The sequence below is a fragment of the Narcine bancroftii genome, chromosome 3 (genome assembly GCF_036971445.1).
Source record: "Narcine bancroftii isolate sNarBan1 chromosome 3, sNarBan1.hap1, whole genome shotgun sequence".
Taxonomy (NCBI): Eukaryota; Metazoa; Chordata; class Chondrichthyes; order Torpediniformes; family Narcinidae; genus Narcine; species Narcine bancroftii.
This window is the reverse complement of record NC_091471.1, coordinates 236,187,642-236,205,400: the sequence shown is the minus strand read 5'-3', so window position 1 is coordinate 236,205,400 and position 17,759 is coordinate 236,187,642. Positions and strand designations below refer to the sequence as shown.

The 17,759-nt window shown below is 58.8% G+C and overlaps 1 protein-coding gene across 7 annotated transcripts in view; it reads right to left on the bottom strand.

Annotated features, from left to right (window-relative positions):
- Positions 1-17,759, bottom strand: part of srrm2 (serine/arginine repetitive matrix 2) — an 86,850-nt gene that overhangs the window by 24,550 nt on the left and 44,541 nt on the right. For all 7 annotated transcript variants that reach the window (XR_011354252.1, XR_011354253.1, XM_069927105.1 and 4 more), the window contains exons 2-5: positions 7,356-7,601; positions 3,178-3,279; positions 2,693-2,854; positions 183-260 (exon numbers count right to left, since the gene is read on the bottom strand). Coding sequence is in view for 5 of the 7 variants with exons in the window: in XM_069927105.1 (XP_069783206.1) it covers positions 183-260; positions 2,693-2,854; positions 3,178-3,279; positions 7,356-7,594 (581 nt within the window). In the remaining 2 variants the exon portion in view is untranslated. The remainder of the gene's footprint in view (positions 1-182; positions 261-2,692; positions 2,855-3,177; positions 3,280-7,355; positions 7,602-17,759) is intronic.

Genomic DNA, 17,759 nt, shown 5'->3' with positions numbered 1-17,759 from the left:
TACCGGGGTAGCGGGGATTTGATCTGGGTATACCAGGCAGTATAACAAGGATAATTTCCTTTATCAATAAGGATGTCCTGGTGTAGGCCAGAGAATTTGGGAGTCGGTGGAGGTCTGTGGACGGATTCCCAATTGGTTTCCTCCACTGGCTTCTTCTGGTGCCAGCAAGAAACTGCACTCACCGGCCTCGGCTCCGATCCTTCTTCCTCTTCTTCTTCTTGGGCGAGGGAGACCGGGACCGGCTGGCATCCCGAATCAGGCTTGGCGATAGAAGAGGAGGGAGGTGATTGTGAATCCAGGGCTTTGCAGGAAGATGGGGCAGACAGAGCATACAAAGGGACAGACACACACTGACATTCAGAGACCCGCCCCAGCACACACTGAACACAAACACGGCATGCAGACAGACATGTACACTGAGAGAAACACACACACACACACACACACACACACACACACACACACACACGTATACCTGTATATGTGCACCTAGATGGAGATTCAGACATAAATGTGCCAACCCTCAGTCGTACACACACAAGTGCAAATACAAGCACACCCGAGCATGCAGACAGGCACGTGCACACGTGTACACAGAAGCAAGTGCAAAGTTAGGCAGGCACACAGCACACCAGCTCGCACACATGCATGCAGTTACGAAGGCATACACAAACCCGCACAGACAGACCAGCTCAGTTTGGTATCGAACTGTGCTGCCCATTCCAATGCCAGGAGTGTGATTCGAGCCCACACCAGCAGACCGCTGCCACTGCTTCAGCCATTGGGGAGGGCCAGGAGGGAGCAGGAGAAGTCCAGGCTTCATCCTCGGCCTCAAAAAGGCAGAACGATGCAATGGGAGCAGAAGAAAACAGGCCCAAGGTAGGGGCGTTGGCCCAGGCTTCCCGGGACAGGCCCTCGGTCTGTGTTTGGGCCCTGAGCAGCCCAAGGAGGTACCAGCCGACGTTGGGGAAGGGCTGGTACACTTGGGGGCCCCAGGCTCTGTCCTTAGGCCCTGAGCCAAGGAGGAGCATCACACACAGGCCCCTGGGTCAGGGCTCAGGCAGAGCAGTGACCTGAGGTTGGGTGGAAGCAGGAGAGAGGGGAAGCAGGGTCCCAGCCCGAGGACAGCAGAATATTGGAAGTGGTGGGTGGGTCCCAAGAGGGAGGGGGAAGGGAGTGCCCGGTGAGGAGGGGAGGGGAAGCGAATGATCTGGTGGGGTGGAAGGGGACGAACAAGTGGGAGGGGGGGGAGGGAGAGACCCAGAGGGGTGGGGAGGGGGAAAGGGAGCGGCCCGGTGGGGAGGGGGAAAGGGAGCGGCCCGGTGGGGAGGGGGAAAGGGAGCGGCCCGGTGGGGAGGGGGAAAGGGAGCGGCCCGGTGGGGAGGGGGAAAGGGAGCAGCCCGTGGGGAGGGGGAAAGGGAGCGGCCCGGTGGGGAGGGGGAAAGGGAGCGGCCCGGTGGGGAGGGGGAAAGGGAGCGGCCCGGTGGGGAGGGGGAAAGGGAGCGGCCCGGTGGGGAGGGGAAAGGGAGCGGCCCGGTGGGAAGGGGGAAAGGGAGCGGCCCGGTGGGGAGGGGGAAAGGGAGCGGCCCGGTGGGGAGGGGGAAAGGGAGCGGCCCGGTGGGGAGGGGGAAAGGGAGCGGCCCGGTGTGGAGGGGGAAAGGGAGCGGCCCGGTGTGGAGGGGGAAAGGGAGCGGCCCGGTGGGGAGGGGGAAAGGGAGCGGCCCGGTGGGGAGGGGGAAAGGGAGCGGCCCGGTGGGGAGGGGGAAAGGGAGCGGCCCGGTGGGGAGGGGGAAAGGGAGCGGCCCGGTGGGGAGGGGGAAAGGGAGCGGCCCGGAGGGGAGGGGGAAAGGGAGCGGCCCGGTGGGGAGGGGAACGGCCCGGCGGGGAAGGGAACGGCCCGGCGGGGAAGGGAACGGCCCGGCGGGGAAGGGAACGGCCCGGCGGGGAAGGGAACGGCCCGGCGGGGAAGGGAACGGCCCGGCGGGGAAGGGAACGGCCCGGCGGGGAAGGGAACGGCCCGGCGGGGAAGGGAACGGCCCGGCGGGGAAGGGAACGGCCCGGCGGGGAAGGGAACGGCCCGGCGGGGAAGGGAACGGCCCGGCGGGGAAGGGAACGGCCCGGCGGGGAAGGGAACGGCCCGGCGGGGAAGGGAACGGCCCGGCGGGGAAGGGAACGGCCCGGCGGGGAAGGGAACGGCCCGGCGGGGAAGGGAACGGCCCGGCGGGGAAGGGAACGGCCCGGCGGGGAAGGGAACGGCCCGGCGGGGAAGGGAACGGCCCGGCGGGGAAGGGAACGGCCCGGCGGGGAAGGGAACGGCCCGGTGGGGAAGGGAACGGCCCGGTGGGGAGGGGGGAAGGCAGCAGCCCATTGAGGAGGGGGGAAGGGAGGGACTTGGAGGGAGTTGGGAAGGTCCTGCGGAAGGGGTAAAGGGTTCCGTGAGGAGGAGAAGGGAAGGGGTCCCATGGTGAGGGGGTAAGGGATGCTGTGGGTAAAGGGGCCCCGGAGGGAGGGGGAGGAGGGAAATGGCCCCATAGGGGAGGAGCAGGAGGGAAGGGGCCCCAGGGTGGAGGGTGAGGAGGAGGATGGAAGGAGGGAGGGGGCCTTGCAGGGAGGGGGAACATGAGAGGGAGAAGCGAAAGGGTCCCTGGAGGAGAAAGGGTGCAGTGTCCCGAAAGAGGTCCCACCCACTCACCCGTACGCCTTGGGTGCCTCGCCTGGTGCCCCTGCCTCTTGACCCCGCCGCTTCGGGTCAAAGGAGCTGCCATCCACGTAGCTGTCACTGATTCCGAACGCCTCCCGCAGACGCTCGTTCTTCCGCGCACTCGCCTCCGCCAGCTGGTGGCTTTCCGTGGGCCTGTGGAGGGAAGCGTGTCAATGGGGTGAGGGGGGCACTCGTATCCCAAGGTCTCTCTGTTCTACAAGAGACCCCACCGTTCACCGAGTCGGTCCCTGTACCCCAAAATCTCTGTCCTAAAATAATCCCCACTGTTCACCATGGCAGACCCTGGACCCCGAGGTCTCTCTGTTCTACAACACTCCCCACCGTTCACCGTGGGCAGTCCCTGTACCCCGAGGTCTCTCTGTTCGACAACACTCCCCACTATTCACCGTGTTGATCACAGTGGGGTTCCTCCGCGGTGTGGTGGAGTGTGGAGATGGGGAACAGGGAACACTCACACAGACCGCTGCTTGGGATCCTCTTTGCTCTGCGTCTCGTCCTTCTCTACCAACATCTGGCGGAAGGTAGCCACTTTCTTCTGAATCTCCTCGCCGGAGTACCTATAAGAACAGATAGAAGCCGGGGAGGTATCAGAGGGAGGTGTCAGGGAGAGAAGGGGGAGGTGTCATGGGGAACGGGAGAGTCGGGGGAGGGGAGAGTCGGGGGAGGGAAGAGACGTCGGGGGAGGGAAGAGACGTCGGGGGAGGGAAGAGACGTCGGGGGAGGGAAGAGACGTCGGGGAGGGAAGAGACGTCGGGGGAGGGAAGAGACGTCGGGGGAGGGAAGAGACGTCGGGGGAGGGAAGAGACGTCGGGGGAGGGAAGAGACGTCGGGGGAGGGAAGAGACGTCGGGGGAGGGAAGAGACGTCGGGGGAGGGAAGAGACGTCGGGGGAGGGAAGAGACGTCGGGGGAGGGAAGAGACGTCGGGGGAGGGAAGAGACGTCGGGGGAGGGAAGAGACGTCGGGGGAGGGAAGAGACGTCGGGGAGGGAAGAGACGTCGGGGGAGGGAAGAGACGTCGGGGGAGGGAAGAGACGTCGGGGGAGGGAAGAGACGTCGGGGGAGGGAAGAGACGTCGGGGAGGGAAGAGACGTCGGGGGAGGGAAGAGACGTCGGGGGAGGGAAGAGACGTCGGGGGAGGGAAGAGACGTCGGGGGAGGGAAGAGACGTCGGGGGAGGGAAGAGACGTCGGGGGAGGGAAGAGACGTCGGGGAGGGGGAAGGAGGAGGGGGAAGGAGGTGGGGAAGGAGGAGGGGGAAGGAGGAGGGGGAAGGAGGAGGGGGAAGGAGGAGGGGGAAGGAGGAGGGGGAAGGAGGAGGGGGAAGGAGGAGGGAGAAAGGGAGGAGGGAGAAAGGGAGGAGGGAGAAAGGGAGGAGGGAGAAAGGGAGGAGGGAGAAAGGGAGGAGGGAGAAAGGGAGGAGGGAGAAAGGGAGGAGGGAGAAAGGGAGGAGGGAGGAGGGAGAAAGGGAGGAGGGAGAAAGGGAGGAGGGAGAAAGGGAGGAGGGAGAAAGGGAGGAGGGAGAAAGGGAGGAGGGAGAAAGGGAGGAGGGAGAAAGGGAGGAGGGAGAAAGGGAGGAGGGAGAAAGGGAGGAGGGAGAAAGGGAGGAGGGAGAAAGGGAGGAGGGAGAAAGGGAGGAGGGAGAAAGGGAGGAGGGAGAAAGGGAGGAGGGAGAAAGGGAGGAGGGAGAAAGGGAGGAGGGAGAAAGGGAGGAGGGAGAAAGGGAGGAGGGAGAAAGGGAGGAGGGAGAAAGGGAGGAGGGAGAAAGGGAGGAGGGAGAAAGGGAGGAGGGAGAAAGGGAGGAGGGAGAAAGGGAGGAGGGAGAAAGGGAGGAGGGAGAAAGGGAGGAGGGAGAAAGGGAGGAGGGAGAAAGGGAGGAGGGAGAAAGGGAGGAGGGAGAAAGGGAGGAGGGAGAAAGGGAGGAGAGAGAAAGGGAGGAGGGAGAAAGGGAGGAGGGAGAAAGGGAGGAGGGAGAAAGGGAGGAGGGAGAAAGGGAGGAGGGAGAAAGGGAGGAGGGAGAAAGGGAGGAGGGAGAAAGGGAGGAGGGAGAAAGGGAGGAGGGAGAAAGGGAGGAGGGAGAAAGGGAGGAGGGAGAAAGGGAGGAGGGAGAAAGGGAGGAGGGAGAAAGGGAGGAGGGAGAAAGGGAGGAGGGAGAAAGGGAGGAGGGAGAAAGGGAGGAGGGAAAAGGGAGGAGGGAGAAAGGCAGGAGGGAGAAAGGGAGGAAGGGGAGAAAGGGAGGAAGGGGAGAAAGGGAGGAAGGGGAGAAAGGGAGGAGGAGGAGGACAGGGAGGAGGAGGAGGACAGGGAGGAGGAGGAGGAGGAGGAGGGAGAAGTTGGAGGGAGGAGGTAGGGGAGGATGAGGAGGGGGAGGATGAGGATGAGGGGCAAGAGGAGGATGAGGAGCAAGGAGTGGATGAGGAAGGGGAGGATGTGGAGGGGGAGGATGTGGAGGGGGAGGATGTGGAGGGGGAGGGAGGAGGAACGGGGTGGGGGTGGAGGAACAGGGAAGTGTGAGGAGGAGGATGGGGAGGGGGAGAAAGGGGAGGGGGAGGAAGTGGAGGGGAGGGGAAGAAGGGGAGGGGGAGGAAGGGGAGGAGGAGGGTCGGAGGAAGGGGAGGGGGGAGAAAGCGGAGGGGGAGGAAGCGGAGGGGGGAGAAAGCGGAGAAAGGAGGAAGCGGAGAGGAAGGGGAGGGGGTGGAAGGGGAGGGAGGGAGGGGTGAGGAAGGGGAGGGGGAGGGAGGGGAGGGGGAGGAAGGGGAGGGGGGAAGAAGAGCGGGGAGGGAGGAGGAAGAGCGGGGGGCAGGAGGAAGAGCGGGGGGCAGGGGGGAGAGCGGGGGGCGGGGGGAGACCGGGGGGCAGGGGGGAGAGCGGGGGCAGGGGGGAGAGCGGGGGGCAGGGGGGAGAGCGGGGGGCAGGGGGAGGAAGAGCGGGGGCAGGGGGAGGAAGAGCGGGGGCAGGGGGTAGGAAGAGCGGGGGCAGGGGGGAGGAAGAGCGGGGGCGGGGGGAGGAAGAGCGGGGGCAGGGGGGAGGAAGAGCGGGGGTAGGGGGAGGAAGAGCGGGGGGCAGGGGGGAGGAAGAGCAGGGGCAGGGGGAGGAAGAGCAGGTGCAGGGGGAGGAAGAGCGGGGGCAGGGGGGAGGAAGAGCGGGGGCAGGGGGGAGGAAGAGCGGGGGCAGGGGGGAGGAAGAGTGGGGGCAGGGGGAGGAAGAGCGGGGGCAGGGGGGAGGAAGAGCGGGGACAGGGGGAGGAAGAGCGGAGGGCAGGGGGAGGAAGATCGGGGGCAGGGGGGAGGAAGATCGGGGGCAGGGGGGAGGAAGATCGGGGGCAGGGGGGAGGAAGATCGGGGGCAGGGGGGAGGAAGATCGGGGGCAGGGGGGAGGAAGATCGGGGGCAGGGGGGAGGAAGATCGGGGGCAGGGGGGAGGAAGATCGGGGGCAGGGGGGAGGAAGATCGGGGGCAGGGGGGAGGAAGATCGGGGGGCAGGGGGGAGGAAGATCGGGGGCAGGGGGAGGAAGATCGGGGCAGGGGGGAGGAAGATCGGGGGGCAGGGGGGAGGAAGATCGGGGGGCAGGGGGGAGGAAGATCGGGGGGGAGGAAGATCGGGGGGCAGGGGGGAGGAAGATCGGGGGGGAGGAAGATCGGGGGGCGGGGGGGAGGAAGATCGGGGGGCAGGGGGGAGGAAGATCGGGGGGCAGGGGGGAGGAAGATCGGGGGGCAGGGGGGAGGAAGATCGGGGGGCAGGGGGGAGGAAGATCGGGGGGCAGGGGGGAGGAAGATCGGGGGGCAGGGGGGAGGAAGATCGGGGGCAGGGGGGAGGAAGATCGGGGGCAGGGGGGAGGAAGATCGGGGGGCAGGGGGGAGGAAGATCGGGGGCGGGGGGAGGAAGATCGGGGGCGGGGGGAGGAAGATCGGGGCGGGGGGAGGAAGATCGGGGGAGGAAGATCGGGGGCGGGGGGAGGAAGATCGGGGGCGGGGGGAGGAAGATCGGGGGCGGGGGGAGGAAGATCGGGGGCGGGGGGAGGAAGATCGGGGGCGGGGGGAGGAAGATCGGGGGCGGGGGGAGGAAGATCGGGGGCGGGGGGAGGAAGATCGGGGGCGGGGGGAGGAAGATCGGGGGGTGGGGAGGGGTCAGGGCGGGGTCCACCAGCTCAATGCACCGCAAATTACCTCCTCACCCCCAAAACCTCCCTTCCCTCTCCTGATACATAACCTCTCCAACCCCCTCCCCTCAGGCCCTCTTCTTCCCAGACCCTCCCCTCCCCTAGACGCATCCCTCACCTTCCCTACATCAAACCCTCCCCTCCCCACCATCCTCTCTTCCCCCGACCCACCCCTCCCCTCCTCTCGACACACCCCAACGCTCCTCTCCCCACACCATCCCCTCTCTTCCCCCCGACCCACCCCTCCCCTCTCCAGACCCACAATTCCCCAACCCACCCCTCCCCAAGATGCACACCTCCCCATCCCTTGGACCCATAGCTCCCCATCCCCTGGACCCATAGCTCCCCATCCCCTGGACCCATGCTTCCCCTCCAGCAGTCCCACCCCACCCCTCCCCTCGATCAACTCCTCCCCTTCCACAGATCCACCCCTCTCCTCAATACTCCCCTCCCCAAGACCCACACCTCCCCCAAACCCACCCCTGCTCCTCCATCATGTCTTCCAGCTCGATGCACCGCAGCTCCACCCGCCTCTTGCGCTCATGCTCCAGGATCTCGCGGTTGGGTTTCTTCACCAGCCCGGCCTCGAGTCGCCGCAGATCATCCTCACTCCGGTAGTCACCCCGGTCCTTGCGGTGTCGCACTGATGACAGGTTCCGCTGCACATAGCCGTTCGTGCCACTGCCCCGGGGGGTTGGGAGCCCAATCCCGTTGTACATGGTGGTTCTGGAGGGAAGTAAAAGGGGTGGTCAGGACCAAAGAGACACATCCAACCATTCACGCCACTCACCAGGATATTCCACCCCAGAATGGGGGAGAGTGGAGAAATGGAGGGAGAGAAAAAAGAGAAAGGGAAAGGGGGAGGGGAAGGGACAGAGAGGAGGAGGGAAGGGTTAGGGAGGAGGGAAGGGTTAGGGAGGAGAGATGGGGAAGGAGAGGAGGAGGGGAAAAGGAAGGAGTGAGGGAGAGGAGGAGAGTAGGTAAGAGAGAGAGGAAGAGGAAGGAAGAAAGAGAGGAAGGGGAAGGAAGAAAGAGAGGAAGGGGAGGGAAGAGAGGAAGGGGAGGGAAGAGAGGAAGGGGAGGGAAGAGAGGAAGGGGAGGGAAGAGAGAGAGGAAGAGGAAGGAAGAGAGAGAGGAAGGGGAGGGAAGAGAGGGAGGAAGGGGAGGGAAGAGAGGGAGGAAGGGGAGGGAAGAGAGGGAGGAAGGGGAGGGAAGAGAGGAAGGGGAGGGAAGAGAGGAAGGGGAGGGAAGAGAGGAAGGGGAGGGAAGAGAGGAAGGGGAGGGAAGAGAGGAAGGGGAGGGAAGAGAGGAAGGGGAGGGAAGAGAGGAAGGGGAGGGAAGAGAGGAAGGGGAGGGAAGAGAGGAAGGGGAGGGAAGAGAGGAAGGGGAGGGAAGAGAGGAAGGGGAGGGAAGAGAGGAAGGGAGGGAGAAGGGAGGAGGGGAGGGAGGAGGGAGGAGGGGAGGAGGGAGGAGGGGAGGGGGGAGGGAGGAGGGGAGGGGGGAGGGAGGAGGGGATGGGGGAGGGATGAGGGGATGGGGGAGGGATGAGGGGATGGGGGAGGGATGAGGGGATGGGGGAGGGATGAGGGGATGGGGGAGGGATGAGGGGATGGGGGAGGGATGAGGGGATGGGGGAGGGATGAGGGAGGGATGAGGGGATGGAGGAGGGATGAGGGGATGGAGGAGGGATGAGGGGATGGAGGAGGGATGAGGGGATGGAGGAGGGATGAGGGGATGGGGAGGGATGAGGGGATGGGGAGGGATGAGGGGATGGGGGAGGGATGAGGGGATGGGGGAGGGATGAGGGGATGGGGGAGGGATGAGGGAGGGATGAGGGGATGGAGGAGGGAGGAGGGATGAGGGGATGGAGGAGGGATGAGGGGATGGAGGAGGGATGAGGGGATGGGGAGGGATGAGGGGATGGGGGAGGGATGAGGGGATGGGGGAGGGATGAGGGGATGGGGAGGGATGAGGGGGGAGGGCTCAAGGGGGAGGGCTCAAGGGGGGAGGGCTCAAGGGGGGAGGGCTCAAGGGGGGAGGGCTCAAGGGGGGAGGGCTCAAGGGGGGAGGGCTCAGGGGGGAGGGCTCAAGGGGGGAGGGCTCGGGGGGAGGGCTCAAGGGGGGAGGGCTCAAGGGGGGAGGGCTCAAGGGGGGGAGGGCTCAAGGGGGGAGGGCTCAAGAGGGGAGGGCTCAAGGGGGAGGGCTCAAGGGGGAGGGCTCAAGGGGGAGGGCTCAAGGGGGAGGGCTCAAGGGGAGAGGGCTCAAGGGGTGAGGGCTCAAGGGGAGAGGGCTCAAGGGGAGAGGGCTCAAGGGGGGAGGGGTGAAGGGGGGAGGGGTGAAGGGGGGAGGGGTGAAGGGAGGAGGAGTGAAGGGGGGAGGGTGAAGGGGGGGAGGGGTGAAGGGGGGGAGGGGTGAAGGGGGGGAGGGGTGAAGGGGGGAGGGGTGAAGGGGGAGGGGTGAAGGGGGGAGGGGTGAAGGGGGAGGGGTGAAGGGGGAGGGGTGAAGGGGAGGGGTGAAGGGGGGAGGGGTGAAGGGGGAGGGGTGAAGGGGGAGGGGTGAAGGGGGGAGGGGTGAAGGGGGAGGGGTGAAGGGGGGAGGGGTGAAGGGGGGAGGGGTGGGGGGAGGGGTGAAGGGGGGAGGGGTGAAGGGTGAAGGGGGGAGGGGTGAAGGGGGGAGGGGTGAAGGGGGAGGGGTGAAGGGGGGAGGGGTGAAGGGGGGAGGGGTGAAGGGGGAGGGGTGAAGGGGGGAGGGGTGAAGGGGGGAGGGGTGAAGGGGGAGGGGTGAAGGGGGGAGGGGTGAAGGGGGGAGGGGTGAAGGGGGGAGGGGTGAAGGGGGAGGGGTGAAGGGGGGAGGGGTGAAGGGGGGGAGGGGTGAAGGGGGGGAGGGGTGAAGGGGGAGGGGTGAAGGGGGGAGGGGTGAAGGGGGGAGGGGTGAAGGGGGAGGGGTGAAGGGGGGAGGGGTGAAGGGGGAGGGGTGAAGGGGGAGGGGTGAAGGGGGGAGGGGTGAAGGGGGGAGGGGTGAAGGGGGAGGGGTGAAGGGGGGAGGGGTGAAGGGGGGAGGGGTGAAGGGGGGAGGGGTGAAGGGGGGAGGGGTGAAGGGGGGAGGGGTGAAGGGGGGAGGGGTGAAGGGGGGAGGGGTGAAGGGGGGAGGGGTGAAGGGGGGAGGGGTGAAGGGGGAGGGGGGGGAGGGGTGAAGGGGGAGGGGTGAAGGGGGGAGGGGTGAAGTGGGAGGGGTGAAGGGGGAGGGGTGAAGGGGGAGGGGTGAAGGGGGAGGGGTGAAGGGGGGAGGGGTGAAGGGGGGGAGGGGTGAAGGGGGAGGGGTGAAGGGGGAGGGGTGAAGGGGGAGGGGTGAAGGGGGGAGGGGTGAAGGGGGAGGGGTGAAGGGGGAGGGGTGAAGGGGGAGGGGTGAAGGGGGAGGGGGGAAGGGGTGAAGGGGGGAGGGGTGAAGGGGGGAGGGGTGAAGGGGGGAGGGGTGAAGGGGGGAGGGGTGAAGGGGGGAGGGGTGAAGGGGGGAGGGGTGAAGGGGGGAGGGGTGAAGGGGGAGGGGTGAAAGGGGGAGGGGTGAAGGGGGGAGGGGTGAAGGGGGGAGGGGTGAAGGGGGGAGGGGTGAAGGGGGAGGGGTGGAGGGGTGAAGGGGGAGGGGTGAAGGGGGAGGGGTGAAGGGGGAGGGGTGAAGGGGGAGGGGTGAAGGGGGAGGGGTGAAGGGGGGAGGGGTGAAGGGGGGAGGGGTGGGTGAAGGGGGGAGGGGTGGGTGAAGGGGGGAGGGGTGGGGGAGAGGTGAAGGGGGAGGGGTGAAGGGGGAGGGGTGAAGGGGGGAGGGGTGAAGGGGGGAGGGGTGAAGGGTGGAGGGGTGAAGGGGGGAGGGGTGAAGGGGGGAGGGGTGAAGGGGGGAGGGGTGAAGGGGGGAGGGGTGAAGGGGGGAGGGGTGAAGGGGGAGGGGTGAAGGGGGGAGGGGTGAAGGGGGGAGGGGGTGAAGGGGGGTGGGGTGAAGGGGGGAGGGGTGAAGGGGGAGGGGTGAAGGGGGAGGGGTGAAGGGGAGGGGTGAAGGGGGAGGGGTGAAGGGGGAGGGGTGAAGGGGAGGGGTGGAGGGGGAGGGGTGAAGGGGGAGGGGTGGAGGGGGAGGGGTGAAGGGGGAGGGGTGAATGGGGAGGGGTGAAGGGGGAGGGGTGAAGGGGGAGGGGTGAGGGGGAGGGGTGAAGGGGAGGGGGTGAAGGGGGAGGGGTGAAGGGGGAGGGTTGAAGGGGGGAGGGGTGAAGGGGGGAGGGGTGAAGGGGGAGGGGTGAAGGGGGAGGGGGTGAAGGGGGGAGGGGTGAAGGGGGAGTGGTGAAGGGGGAGTGGTGAAGGGGGAGGGGTGAAGGGGAGGGGGGTGAAGGGGGGAGGGGTGAAGGGGGGAGGGGTGAAGGGGGGAGGGAAAAGGGAGGAGGGAAAAAGGGAGGAGGGAAAAAGGGAGGAGGGAAAAAGGGAGGAGGGAAAAAGGGAGGAGGGAAAAAGGGAGGAGGAGGGATAAAGGGAGGAGGAGGGATAAAGGGAGGAGGAGGGATAAAGGGAGGGATAAAGGGAGGAGGAGGGATAAAGGCAGGAGGAGGGATAAAGGGAGGAGGAGGGATCAAGTGAGAAGGAGGGATTAAGGGAGGAGGAGGAGGAGGGATAATGGGAGGAGGAGGAGTAGGGATAATGGGAGGAGGAGTAGGGATAATGGGAGGAGGAGGAGGCATAAAGGGAGGAGGAGGGATAAAGGGAGGGTGAGGAGGAGGAGAAGGGATAAAGATAGGGGGGTGGAGGAGGAGAAGGAGGGATAAAGGGAGGGGTGGACGAGGAGGGGAGGAAGAGGGGATGAGGAAAGATGAAAGGAGGAGGATGAGGGATGAAGGGATAGGAGGGGAGGTGGAAGGACAAAGGGAAAGGGGTGTAGGAAGGATAAAGATGAGCAGGAGGAATGAGGGAATGTGGATGAAGGGATAGGAGGGATGAGGGGAGGAGGACAGATGAAGGGAGGAGGAGGAGGGATATGGGGAGGTGGAAGGATGAAGGGAGGAGGGATATGGGGAGGTGGAAGGATGAAGGGAGGAGGGATATGGGGAGGTGGAAGGATGAAGGGAGGAGGAGGAGGGATGAGGGGTGGAGGAAGGATGGAGGAGGAGGGATGAGGGGTGGAGGAAGGATGAGGGTTGGAGGAAGGATGAAGGGAGGAGATGGAGACGACATTATAACCCCGACTTCAGCCCGACAAAGGTATAAACCAGACTTTAGGCCAGTGACGTAATAAACCTGACTTTCGCCTGGCGATGGTATAAACCTGACTTTAACCTGCCGACATTATGAACCAAACTTTAACCCGGTGACGTTATGAACCTGACTTTAACCCGGCGACGTTATAAACCAGATTATACCCAGTGAGGGTATAAACCCAAATTTAACCGGCAACGTTATAAACCTGATTTTAGCCCTGCGAGGGTATAAACCCGACATTAACCCGGCGACTTTTATAAACACGACTTTAACCCACCGATGATGAAAACCAGTCTTTAACCCAGCGAGTTATAAACCCAAATTTAACCCGGCGACTTTATAAACCCGACTTTAACCAGGTGACGTTATAAACCCAACATTAACCTGTCGACGTTATAAACCCATCTTTAACCAGGCAATGTTATAACCCGCCATGAACCCGGTGAGGGAATAAACCCGACTTTAACCCGGTGATGTAATAAATACGACTTTCAACCAGCGACGTTATAAACCTGCCTTTAACCCTGCGAAGGCATAAAGCTGACTTTAACCAGGCGACTTTATAACCCCGACTTACACCCAGCGGCATTATAAATCCAACTTTAACCCAGTCCCGGAAAAGACCAAACTTTAACCTGGTGACGTTATTAATCCGACTTTGACCCGGCGACATTATGAACCTGACTTTGACCAGGAGACATTATGAATTCAATTTTAACCCGGCGACATTATAAAGCCAACAGTAACCCAGCGAGGTTAAAAACCCGACTTTAATCGGCAAAGTTATAAACCCAACGTTAACCCGTTGACATTATAAACCTGTCATTAACCAGACTACTTTTATAAACGCGACTTTAACCCACCAATAATATAAAACCAACTTTAACCCAGCGAGTTATAAACCTGACTTTAACCCAGCAAGGCTATAAAGCCAACTTTAACCGGCAAAGCAATAAAGTCAACTTTAACCGGCAAGGCAATAAAGTCAACTTTAACCGGCAAGGCTATTAAAGCCAACTTTAACCGGCGAGGCTATAAAACCAACTTTAACCCGGGAATGTAATAAACCCGACCTTAACCCAGCGACGTTATTAACCCGAATACAACCTGGCAATGTTATGAACCTGACATTAACCCAGCGATGTAATAAACACGACATTACACCAGCGAAATTATAAACCTACCTTTAACCCACCAATATTACAAACCAAACTTTAGCCCAGCGACGTTATAAACACGACAACGTTATAAACCTGACTTTTTTTATAACATCGCCTGTTTAAAGTGGGGTTTAAACCGACATTTAAACCCACCTTTAACCCAGTGAGGGCATAAACCCGACTTGAACCAGGCGACGCTTTAAACCCAATTTACACCCGGCGACGTTATAAACCCAACATTAACCCGGTGACGTTATAAGCACAAATTTAACCCGGCGGTGTTATAAATCTGACTTTAACCCTGCGACGTAATGAACCCAACTTTCACACGGCGACGTTATAAACCCGACAAAGTTTTGAACCCGGCGAAGTTATAAAGCCGACAGTAACCCAGCAAAGTTATAAACCTGACTTTAATCGGCGAAGATATAAACCCAACGTTAACCCAGCGACATTATAAACCTGACTTTAACACGGCAACGTTATAAACCCGACTTTAACCCGGCGGCATTATAAACCTGACTTTAACACAGCGAATATAAATCCAACATTCATCCAGGGTATAAACCCAACTTTAACCCAGCGAAGTGATAAACCCAATTTTAACCCGGTGAAGTTATAAACCAGACTGTAACCCGGGAACGTTATAAACCTGCCTTTAACCCTGCGAGGGCATAACCCGACTTTAACCAGGTGTCGTTATACACCCAACATTAACCTGTCAACGTTATAAACCCGACTTTAACCAAGCGATGTTATAAACCCGCCTTTAACCCGGTGAGGGAATAAATCCGACTTTAACCTGGCGACGTTATAAACCTGACTTTAACCCAACGACGTTTTGAACCCGACTTTCACCCGGCGAAGTTATAAACCCGGCAACATTATGAACCAGACTTTTAACCGGGCGACGTTATCAACCTAACTTTAACCCGGCAAGAGTGTAAACCCGACCTGAATCAGGCGACATTATAAACCAGACTTTAACCCAGCGATGTTCTAAATCAAATTTTAATCTGATGACGTTATAAACACAACATAAACCCAGCGACGCTATAAACCCGCTTTAACCCAGTGAGGGCATAAACCCGACTTTAACCAGGTGATGTTATAAACGCGTCTATAACTGGCAAGGCTATAAACCCTACTTTAGCCCGGCAATGAAATAAACCCGACTTTAAAAACACGACAGTAACCCAGCGAAGTTATAAACCCAACTTTAATCGGCAGAGATATAAACCCGATTTTTTATAATGTCGCCTGATTCAAATGGGGTTTAAACCAACAATTAAACCTGCCTTTAATTGGGCGACATTTTAAACCCGACTTACACCCGGCGACATTATAAATGCAACATAAACCCGGCAATGTTATAAACCCGACTTTAAACAGGCAGCGTTATAAACTAGACATTAATCGGGCGATGTTATAAACCCGACTAACCAGCAAGGCTATGAAGCCAACTTTAACCCGGTGATGTAATATACACGACTTTAACACTGCGACGTTATAAACCTGACTTTAACATGGCGGAGGTATAAACACGACTTGAACCCGCTGATGATATAAACCCGATTTTAACCCGGCAACGTTATAAACTCAACTTTCAACCGGCGACATTATAAACTCAACTTTCAACCGGCGATGCTATAAACCCGACGACATTATAAACCCAAATTTAACCCAGCGAGGGTATAAACCCAAATTTAAATGGGTTTAACCCAGCAACGTTATAAACTCAAATTTAAACCGGCTACATTATAAACCTGACTTTAACCCGGCGGCGTTGTAAACCCAACTTTAACCTGGCGGCGTGATAAACCCGACTTTAACCTAGCAGCGTTATAAACTCAACTTTAACCCGGTGAAGTTACAAACCCAACTTTAACATGGCGACATTATTAACCAGACTTTAACCTGGCGGCATTATATACCCAACTTTAACACGGCGGCGTTATAAACGCGACTTTAACACAGCGATGCTATAAACCCGACTTAACCCGGTAACATTATAAACACGACTTTAACTCAGTGACGTTATAAACCAGACGTTAACCTGGCGACGTTATAAACCCAACTTTGACACGCCAACATTATGAACCTGATTTTGACCCGGTGACATTATCAACCCGACTTTAACCCGGCGACGTTATCAACCCAACAAGGGAATAAACCCGACTTGAATCAGGCAACATTATAAACCAGACTTTAACCCAGCGATGTTGTAAACCAAATTTTAAGCCGGGACGTTATAAACACAACATAAACCCAGCGACGTTATAAACCTGCTTTAACCCAGTGAGGGCATAAACCCGACTTTAACCAGGTGACTTTATAAAGGCGACTATAACCAGTGAAGCTATAAACCCGACTTTAACCCTGCGATGCAATAAACCTGACTTTAACCCAGCGACATTAAAAATACGACAGTTACCCAGCGAAGTTATAGAACTGATTTTAACCAGGTGACGTTATAAACCCAACATTAACCTGTCGACGTTATAAACCAGATTTTAACCCACTGATGATATAAACCCGACTTCTTATAACGTCGCCTGATTCAAGTGGGGTTTAAAACGGCGTTTAAATCTGCCTTTAACCGGGCAACGTTTTAAACCCGACTTACACCTGGCGACATTATAAACACAACATAAACCCGGAGACGTTATAAACCAGACAATAACCCGGCGATGTTATAAACTCAACTTTCAACCGGCGACATTATAAACTAAACTTTCAACCCACGATGCTATAAACCCGGCGACATTATAAACCCAACTTTAACCTGGCGGCGAGATAAACCCGACTTTAACCAGGAGGCATTATAAACCCAACTTTAACAAGGCGAAGTTACAAACCCGACTTTAACACAGCGACATTATTAACCAGACTTCAACCAGGCGATGTTATAAACCCGCCATGAACCCGGCGAGGGAATAAACCCAACTTTAACATGGCAATGTCATAAAACTGACTTTAACCTGGCGAAGGTATAAACCTGATTTCAACCCGGCGACGTTATAAACATGACTTTAGCCGGGCGACACTACAAACCGGACTTTAACCTGGCGACGTTATAAATCCAACTTTAACCCAGCCACAGTATAGTCCAAACTTTAACCCAGCAATGTTATAAACCAAACTTTAACCCGGCATAAACACGACATAGACATAGCGACATTATAAAACTGACTTTTTATAACGTCGCCTGATTCAAGTGGGGTTTAAACCTACGTTTAAACCCTCCTTTAAGCGGGTGATGTTTTAAAGCCAACACACCCAGCGACATTATAAACTCAACATAAACCCGTTGACGTTATCAACCCGACTTTAATCCAACAAGGGTATAAACCCGACTTGAATCAGGCAACATTATACACCAGACTTTAACCCAGCGATGTTTTAAACCAAATTTTAACCCGACGACGTTATAAACACAACATAAACCCGGCAACGTTATAAACCCGTTTTAACCCAATGAGGGCATAAACCTGACTTTAACCAGGTGACGTTATAAAGGCGACTATAACCAGCAAAGCTATAAACCCGGCGATGCAATAAACCTGACTTTAACCCGGCGACGTTAAAAACACGACAGTAACCCAGCAAAGTTATAAACCCGACTTTAATCGGCAAAGATATAAACCCGACTTTTTATAACGTCGCCTGATTCAAGTGGGGTTTAAACCCACCTTTAACGGGGCGATGTTTTAAACCCGACTTACACCCGGCAACATTATAAATACAACATTAACACAGCGAGTTATAAACCCGACTTTACCCTGGCGACGTTATAAACCAGATGTTAACCCGCCAACGTTATAAACCAGACGTTAACCCGCCAACGTTATAAATCAGACGTTAACCCAGGATGTTATAAACACAACATAAATCTGGCGACGTTATAAACTCGCTTTAACCCATTGAGGGCAGAAACCCGATTTTAACCAGTTGATGTTATAAATGCGACTTTAACCGCCGAAGCTATAAACCAGACTTTAACATGGCGACGTTATAAAGCTGACTTTCATGCAGGGAATAAACCCAACTTTAGCCCGGCGGCGTTATAAATCCGACGACGTTATAAACCCGACTTTGACCCGGCGACGTTATGACCCCAACTTTACCTTGTGAGGGCATAAACCCGACTTTAACCTGGCGATGCAATAAATCCAACTTTAACCTGGCAACGTTATAAACCCGACTTTGACCCGGTGATGTTATGATCCCAACTTTACCATGTGAGGGCATAAACCCGACTTTAACCCGGCATTGCAATAAACCCGACTTTGACCCGGCAACGTTATAAACCCGACTTTGACCCGGCAACGTTATAAACCCGACTTTGACCCGGCAACGTTATGATTCCAACTTTACCTTGTGAGGGCATAAACCTGACTTTAACCCAGCGATGCAATAAACCCGACTTTAACCAGGCAATGCAATAAATCTGATTTTAACACGGCGATGCAATAAACCCGACTTTAACCCGGCGA